The 8,523-nt window shown below is 47.8% G+C and overlaps 1 protein-coding gene across 5 annotated transcripts in view; it reads right to left on the bottom strand.

Moving 5' to 3' along the window:
- Positions 1 to 2,751: 2,751 nt before the first annotated feature.
- Positions 2,752 to 8,523, bottom strand: part of Znf7 (zinc finger protein 7) — a 12,668-nt gene continuing 6,896 nt past the window's right edge. For 4 of the 5 annotated variants that reach the window (XM_029469384.1, XM_021182883.2, XM_029469385.1 and 1 more), the window contains exons 4-5: positions 6,794 to 6,910; positions 2,752 to 5,068 (exon numbers count right to left, since the gene is read on the bottom strand). In XM_029469384.1, the coding sequence (XP_029325244.1) occupies positions 3,258 to 5,068; positions 6,794 to 6,910 (1,928 nt within the window). In that variant the 3' untranslated portion in view covers positions 2,752 to 3,257. The remainder of the gene's footprint in view (positions 5,069 to 6,793; positions 6,911 to 8,523) is intronic. The other variant, XM_029469386.1, reaches the window with a different exon arrangement.

Raw genomic sequence — 8,523 nt, 5'->3', positions numbered from 1 at the left:
TGTCCTGGAACTCACTTTGTAGACCAAGCTGGCCTCGAACTCAGAAATCCACCTGCCTCTGCCTCCGGAGTGCTGGGATTAAAGGCGTGGGCCACCACGCCCAGCTAGGTACTGGAATTTAAGGTGGGTTCCATTTCATGCTCTTTTTTTTTTTTTTTTAATTTTATGAAATAGTGGGGTTTACAAACCAGGGTTTTGTGAATTCTAGGTATGCATTCAACCAAGCTACATCAGCAACCAGAAAGCACCTTTTGAAAGATGTGACAGCATGAGTCCCAGAATAGCACAGCATCAAGTCCTGGTGGTGGCCCAGTGGGAAGGACATTCCTGCACAGCTGCCGGGGAAGTCCCCTTCAGGACTTTCCCATCTGTACCAGGCTCTAGGTATAGTCTGATGGCTCCATTTTCCCTCCTAAGCATCTGTGAAGCCTTTTTCAGACATAACCCTATTGTGGCATCTGCCAACACAAAAGCCAGAAATGACCCACTTCATGGGTCTCTGATAGCCATTTGGAAAGGACTGCCCACAGACTGGCCAGTCCTGGTGGGAAGTTAAAGTATAGTCACTGACACCAGGTGGTGGCTTCATGCTAAGGGCTCACTCTTGGTAGTGGGAGGGCTCTATTTCAGGGGGAGGGAGTGTAAAGAAGCCCAGTGAAGAGGCTGGGCATGATGGCACACACCTGCAATCCAAGCACTCCAAGGGACAAAGTATTGCAACAAGTTGGGGATCCAAGGATAGCATGGTCTACACAGCAAGGGATACATATTGAGACCTTGTCTCAAATAAAAAAAAGAAAAAGGTACAATGATGCCAGCAATTAAAAAAATATATGAGATAGATAGAAGCTAGCACATGACTCCTGAGATTCTGAACCAAGGCCATACCAGCGCAACAGAGACTCATCCACTATTTGAGAAACAGGTGTAATGTGTTCCTGATCCCTGGTAGAGATCAGTTATTCAAACATAGGACACCAAGCAACCGTGAATACACAGTCACTTGCCTTTATGGGCTGAGTTCTGTCAGGCTTGCTGAGCTACACAGTATAGCAGATGTCCCAGGAGCCAGCACAGGGTGGGTAAGGTTTGAAGGAGTGTGAAATATTTTGAAACTTTGGACTAGCTGGGCCTTGGTGGCACACACCTTTAATCCCAGCACTTGGGAACCAGGGGCAGGCAGATCTCTAAATTCAAGGCCAGCATGGTCTCCAGAGCCAGTTCTAGGACAGCCAAGGCTACACAAAGACACTCAAAAAAAAATCAAAAAATAAAACATTAAGTTTGGACTAGAAAGGCCTTCGAGAGGCTAGAGCTGGTGAGATGGCTCAGCACTTAAGAGCACTGACTGCTCTTCCCAAGGTCCTGAGTTCAAATCCCAGCAACCACATAGTGGCTCACAACCATCCATAATGAGATCTAACACCCTCTCTTGGTGTGTCTGAAGGCAGCTACAGTGTACTTACATATAATAATAAATCTTGGGGCTAGCGCGAGCAGAAGTCCTGAGTTTAATTCCCAGCAACCACGTGAAGGCTCACAACCATCTGTACAGCTACAGTGGACTCATATACATAAAATAAATACATCTTTTTTAAAAAGGCCTAAACAGAAATCAAGGAACCATTCTAGCAGGAGGATCCTAGAAGATAACTTTGGACAGTGGAGGCCCAGCTCATAAATTTCAGAGGGAAACAAGGTCTCTATGAGAAACGGCCATTTGTCTCTCTTGCCTTCTCGCTCTGTCCTCTCATCCCGCTCCCCCTCTCTCCCCGTTCCTCTCCTCCCTCTCTCCACATGCTCATGGCCGGCCTCTACTCCTCTGCTCTCTGCCTTTCTGTCTCAAGTACCCTCTCAACTCCTCTCCCCATGCCCTGAATACACTCTATACTATTTAAAATTTTTTAATAAAAGAAAAAATGGCATTTGTGTTATTTTGGCAAAGAATCTGGCTGCCTTTTGCCAATATCCTAAGAACTCGCTTGAGGCAAATTAAAAAGTAGTGGAAAGGTTGATGAAGAGATGCCTCAACAGTTAAGAGCACTTGTCACTCTTAGAGAAGACCTGGGTTCAAGTCCAAACACCCACATGGCAGCTTAAAACAGTCCCTAATTCCAGTTCCAGGGGAATCCAGTGCCCTCTCCTAACCTCCACAGGCACAGGGTAGAGACATAAGTGCAAGCAAAACGTTCATATACATAAAATGAATATTTTAAACACTCCTTACATAATTCATTTGGTTGGAGGAACTCTCAAGACAGCATAGTGTGGCATGGCTATTACTAATCACTCTTATGGGGCACTACAATGGAAAAAACAGAAAAGCAAAAGGTAGGGCAGAAAGAAATGGAAAACAGGGGCTGAAGAGGTAAGAACACTGACTGCTCTTCCAGAGGAGATAAGAACACTGACTGCTCTTCCCAAGGTCCTGAGTTCAAATCCCAGCAACCACATGGTGGCTCACAATCATCTGTAGTGGGATCTGGTGCCCTCTTCTGACTTGTAGGCATACATGCAGACAAAAAGATATATATAAATAAATCTTTTTAAAAGAAAAGAAAGAAAGAAATGGAAAATGGATAGTGTGGAGAGGAAGCGTAAGACTGTAGACGAGTTTAAGCTGTTTCTAGGGCTCACAAGGCTTTCCTGAAGCCTATTTCCTTATTTGTAGGAGAGAGATTCACTTTGAGTTCAAAGTACAGGCTACACCTTCAGTGTGACACACACTTTTATTTCATGGGTAAATGGTAAAATATCACAGAAACAAATAAAACATTTCTTAAGTAGACTATTCTTTAAGAACAAATCCGAATCTTCCCTCAAGTCTCTGATAGCATAAATTACCCAAATTAAATAAGGCTTCTGGCTTATTCATAGTTACATATTTTTAGTGTGGTGGTTTGGATGAGAACAACTCCCAGGGGCTCCTATGTTCCAACATGGTCCTCAGTTGGTGGAACTGTTTGGCAATTAATTATTAGGAGGTGTGGCCTCTTTAGAGGAGGTGTGTAACTGGGAGGCCAGCTTTGAGGTTTTTTAAAACCTCTCGCCATTTCCAGTCAGATCTCTCTGCCTAGTAACTGGCTGTCTCACGAGGCCTGCCTGCCTGCCTGCCTGCCACCCTGCCAAGACTGCCGTGAACACTCTCTGAAACTCACGCTCCCCTCTAAGCCCCACGTGAGCTCTTGTCTAAGCTGCCTTGGTCATGGTGCCATCACAGCCAAGAGAGAAGTAACCAAGACATTTAGGGAAACGATTTATCTCACGTGAAGTTTTTGGTGCTGAGTGAGCTTCGCGATCTGATGGAAAGCCTTGCCACAGGCATTACATTTATAAGGCCTCTCTCCCGTGTGAATCCGCTGGTGGATAATCAGGTACGAACGCCACCTGAAGACCTTATCGCAGTCATCACACTGGTACAACTTTTTTACAGTGTGCACTTTTTTATGGTTCAAAAGGGTGGGACTTTCAGGGGTGTCCCCAAATTCATGGCCCCCCTGGGCTCTAGTGTGTATTCTCTGGTGTTCAATAAGATAGGAGCTCCGGCTAAAGGCCTTTCCACACTCATTACACTCATAGGGCTTTACTCTAACATGAATTATCTGGTGTTGGAAAAGGGTTGAGTTTTGACGGAAGGTCTTCCCACACTCGTTACACGTATAGGGTCTCTCCCCGGTGTGAGTCCTCTGATGGCTGGTGAGCTGTGTGCTCATGCTGAAGGCTTTGCCACACTGGCTGCATTTATATGGCTTCTCTCCCTTATGGATCCTCTGGTGGTAAATGAGGCTGGAACTCTGGGTAAAAGCTCTCCCACAGTCATCACACACATAAGGCTTCTCTCCCGTGTGGATTCGCTGATGCTGAATAAGGTGTGAGCTCTGGACGAAGCGCTTGCCACACTCGTCACACTTAAAGGGCTTTTCTCCGGTGTGAGTTCTCTGGTGGCGAATGAGTCGTGAGGTGCAGCCAAAGGCTTTCGGGCACTTGTTGCACTGATATGGTTTCTCTCCAGAATGGACCACCTGGTGCTGATTCAGGCGAGAGAGCCACCTGAAAGCTTTGCCACACTGCTCACACTTAAATGGCTTCTCTTCAGTGGTATTTCCCTGACAGGCAGTAAGGCTTGGGCTCTCCGAGGCTCTCGGCATTTGAGATTTCTCCCCGGTGTGCATCATCCTCTGATGCTGGGCTAGAGTTGCTCTCTGGCAGAAGGCCTTGCCACACTCCTGGCAGGAGTAGGGCCTCTCTCCAGTGTGCGTCCTTCGGTGTCTGCTGAGCTGTGAGCGCTGGCAGAAGGCTTTCCCACACTCTTGACAAATGAAAGGCCTTTCTCCGGTGTGGATTCTCTGATGATGGACAAGGCTTGAGCTCTGACCAAAGGTTTTCCCACACTCCTCACATCGGTAAGGCTTCTCTCCAGTATGAATTCTTTGATGCTGAACCAGCTTTGCGCTCAGGTGGAAACCTTTCCCACACTCAGCACATTTAAATGGTCTCTCTCCGGTGTGGATTCTCTGATGCTGAATGAGTACGGAGGCCAGGACGAAGCGCTTCCCACATTGGTCACATTTAAACGGCTTTTCTCCGGTGTGAGCTCTCTGATGGCGAATCAGTCGTGAGCTAGAAGCGAAGACTTTTGTACACTTATTGCACTGATAAGATTTCTCTCCAGTGTGGCTCAGTTTGTGCTGATTCAGGCGAGAGCGCCACCTGAAAGCTTTGCCACACTCTTCACATGGGTAACGATTCTCTCCGGTAGGAACGCTTTGACGCTGAATCAGTTTTGAGCTCAGGTGGTCTCTCTGGCCATCAGGTTGATAACCCACATCAGTAGCCTGCAGCTCCTTACGTTCTTGGACAGCATCCTTTGTGGAGTTCTTGGGCATCATGGCCTCACTATTCAAACGGTGCTTCTGGAAAAGTGAGCCACTCACGCTTAGCCCAAGGTTTCTTGGGCAATTCTCTGACCTGACCTTAGAATCCAAATTGTCTCCAAAGCCAGGAATCTGCCTTTGGAGGAGGTTTGTGTACTCACAGGTCTGCTTGCGATCAGTTCTAATAGCGGAGTCTGAAATAAACACAAAGTAAAAAAAAATGTTCCTTACATCTGAGGTCTGCAAAAGGGCAGAGCCGGCCAGGGACGTGGGGAAGTCTTGGCACTATAACACCCCAAGTGCAAAGTATAGCAAGGAGATACAAAGGGAAATCCTCACAATTTAGCTCACTGGACAGCGTTGATATGCTTATGCCTACAGGACAGAGTGCTGAGCACATCATGTCCTAAAAGGGCCCACCCTATCGGGCACCGAGGAATACTCTACAGTATGCAAAATGAGCTAGGAGGGAGCAAGCAGAGGATAGAATGTCAGTCTAGAATTCGTCAGAGCCCCCACCCCGCCCCCCCGCCTCCCAAGCATGCTATCTGACAAGTAAGGACAAAAGGGGGTGTGACCAAAATACAGGAATGAGATCGAGGCTGAAGAAGAAAGAGGTGGTATGTCTTAGCAGGATGGCCCAGAGCAGAAGAGGGTGCTCAACCTGTCCGTGGCTGTCCTCCAAGGCAGGCTTCTCTGAGATGGACCCAAACCGCAAACCCACACCAGGCAAACCTTGCTGCTATAGGTGTGACGGTTAGTTTTTACTGACAGACTGGCACCATTGAGGGTTACCTGGAGAGGAAACCTCAGCAACTCCAGATCAGTCTGTGAGACTGTCTTGATTGACGACTGATTATGGAAATGGGCAGCGTCAATACTGGGCACCTGCGTCTGGGCTGTATAAGCAAGCAAGCTCAACCCCGGCTAGACAGTAACAGAGTGACAGTGTTCCTCCACTGTTTGTGCGTCATCTTCTACGCTGACTTCCCACATTGACAGCTTACTACCTAGAAATGTGAACAGAACTAAACAGAACTAAACTCCTAAGCAGTTTTTAATCAGAATTTTTGTTTTTTCGAGACAGGGTTTCTCAGTATAGCTCTGGCTGTCCTGGAACTCACTTTGTAGACCAGGCTGGCCTCGAACTCAGAAATCCGCCTGCCTCTGCCTCCCCAGTGCTGGAATTAAAGGCGTGCACCACCACCGCCTGGCCAGAATTTTTTTTTAAAGATTTATTTATTATTATACATAAGTTCACTATAGCTGACATCAGATGCACCAGAAGAGGGTGTCAGATCTCATTATGGGTGGTTGTGAGCCATCATGTGGTTGCTGGGATTTGAACTCAGGACCTTTGGAAGAGCAGTCAGTGCGCTTACCCGCTGAGCCATCTCTCCAGACCAATCAGAATGTTTTACCATGTGCCACAATAAAGTTAGAATGGCTATACCCAATAGTTCACACTGACTTCTTCCCTGGGGCAAGTTCATGCAAGGGTCTTAGTGCCCAGAACCCCCAAGAGGCCTTCATGACATCTACTTCCCTTCTAAACTCTCCAAATCCACACAGGCTACCTGGCTGTCCCGATCCCACAGGCCAGATTTCTCTATGACCATTAAGTACATGACGCATAGCTGCCCAATGGACCAGTGTTTTGTGTCCTTGTCTTTTTGTGGGACAGCCTTCCCAGAGGTGGCCACACACCTGTCTGTGGTTCTCTCTAGGGCTGGCCTCCTCTGCCATGTCCCTCAGATGCCCAGCCTGGTGACAGGACTCACCAATCCTCCCCCCCACCCCCCCCCCCCCCCCCCCCCCCCCCCCCCCCCCCCCCCCCCCCCCCGTCTCCCACTGTCTCAAAGACCTCACCTCAGCTCCTTCTTATTCAGACCATCTCCGTGACAAGGCCTGGGCCTCACCTGTCTGGCAAATCCTTGGTGCCTCTGCCCCCTCTGCTCCCTGTAGATCAAGGACCCACGGCTCTTGTCCTTGCTCCAGCCGGGAGATCAGTTCCGGCTTAAAGACCAGGAATCCTGCTGTGTGAGAGAAGGAGATGCTGGAACTATGTCCTGGAGTCAGCCACCCTCCTAGTTTCCAGCCATGAAGGACAGGAGCTGCTGGATACATATGTAGAGCCTATATATACACCTAGGGACGGTGATGAGGGATAAGACACTGGATATACAGGAGTCCCTTTTCTCCAGCTTCTTGACTAGACAGAAAGGGGCAGCCAGACTTCCATAACCTTCAGGGAGCACTATCATCACAGAACAGGCTGCATCTACTTGGGGTGCAAACAGAGCAAGGAAGCTTAGGCCCAGGCTAGCACCATGCTCTGCAAAGCCATGTGTTCTCTTCCCCCAGTTCAAAAGGCAAGGAAACTCCAAGAGGTAGGAGTAGCCAAGATACACAACATAGCCGGGTGGTCATGCCTTTCATCTCAACACTCAGGAGGCAAGGACAGACTGGTCTACAGAGTTCCAGGACAGCCAAGGCTATACAGAGAAACCCTGTCTCATAAACAACAAAGCAAAACAAACAAACAAACAGCAAACAAAATAGTAATGAAATGAATGAAGCAGATTCACATTACAAGTAGTGGTCCCAAACTCCCTTTTTGGCCAGTTCTTAAAAGTGGAGAAGGCACAACCCAATCAGGGATCAACGAAGCAGGGATAAGAGCACTCATCCCTCTCCCAGTAGACACTTCCCAACGCCGGCATGGCAACTCTCAACTGTCCATAACTCCAGTTTCAGCAGACACACAGACATACATCCAGGCAAAACACCCATACACACTGAAAAAACCAGAAAGGTTCACAGAGCCCTAAACTTGAAGATTCCGGCAGGCTTCTCACAACATGGTAAGAGAGGCAGCCAAGGGTACAAGACCCAGCAGGCATGTCTAACCTGCATCCTACAAGCCACAGGCAGACAAAGACAGTTAGGAATGTGGCCCAACACAAAACCATGAACTTATTTAACAAGTGAGTTGTCTTTTTGTTTTGTTTTGGTAATTCAATTGTAAGGCTCTTGAATGGGAACCTTGGAAAGGATATGTCACAATATCAAAAGGTTAAACACACCGTACACCGCCAGGCTCAAGCTTTACATACAGACAGGGGCCCACATTCATCAGGAAACAAACATCCTTGGGTCAAGCCAGGCCAGAAGTTGTGGACCCATCAAAGATCATACGACAAGACAGCATAGCTCAGAGGGCAGTAACCACAAAAGGGCAATTCAGAGGCGATCAAGCTATTTGGAAAATAAACAATGAATCATTAAGTGATAACTACTTTTTTTCTTTTCTTTTTGGTTTTTCAAGATAGGGTTTCTCTGTGTAGCCCTGGCTGTCTAGAACTCACTCTGTAGACCAGGCTGGCCTCAAACTCAGCAATCCGCCTGCCTCTGCCTCCCAAGGGCTGGGATTAGTGGCGTGCGCCACCTCAGCCAGGCAGTGACTACTTTTATTATGAGTCAAAATCTATACAATGTAGCTAGCTATAGCAGTAGATAAAGATAAAATTTTACATTTTAAAATACATTTACAGCCGGGCGTGGTGGCGCACGCCTTTAATCCCAGCACTTGGGAGGCAGAGGCAGGCAGATTTCTGAGTTGGAGGCCAGCCTGGTCTACAAAGTGAGT

This window comes from Mus caroli, chromosome 15 (assembly GCF_900094665.2).
Source record: "Mus caroli chromosome 15, CAROLI_EIJ_v1.1, whole genome shotgun sequence".
Taxonomy (NCBI): Eukaryota; Metazoa; Chordata; class Mammalia; order Rodentia; family Muridae; genus Mus; species Mus caroli.
The sequence above is the reverse complement of the archived record's forward strand: the minus strand, read 5'-3'. Positions and strand labels throughout refer to the sequence as shown.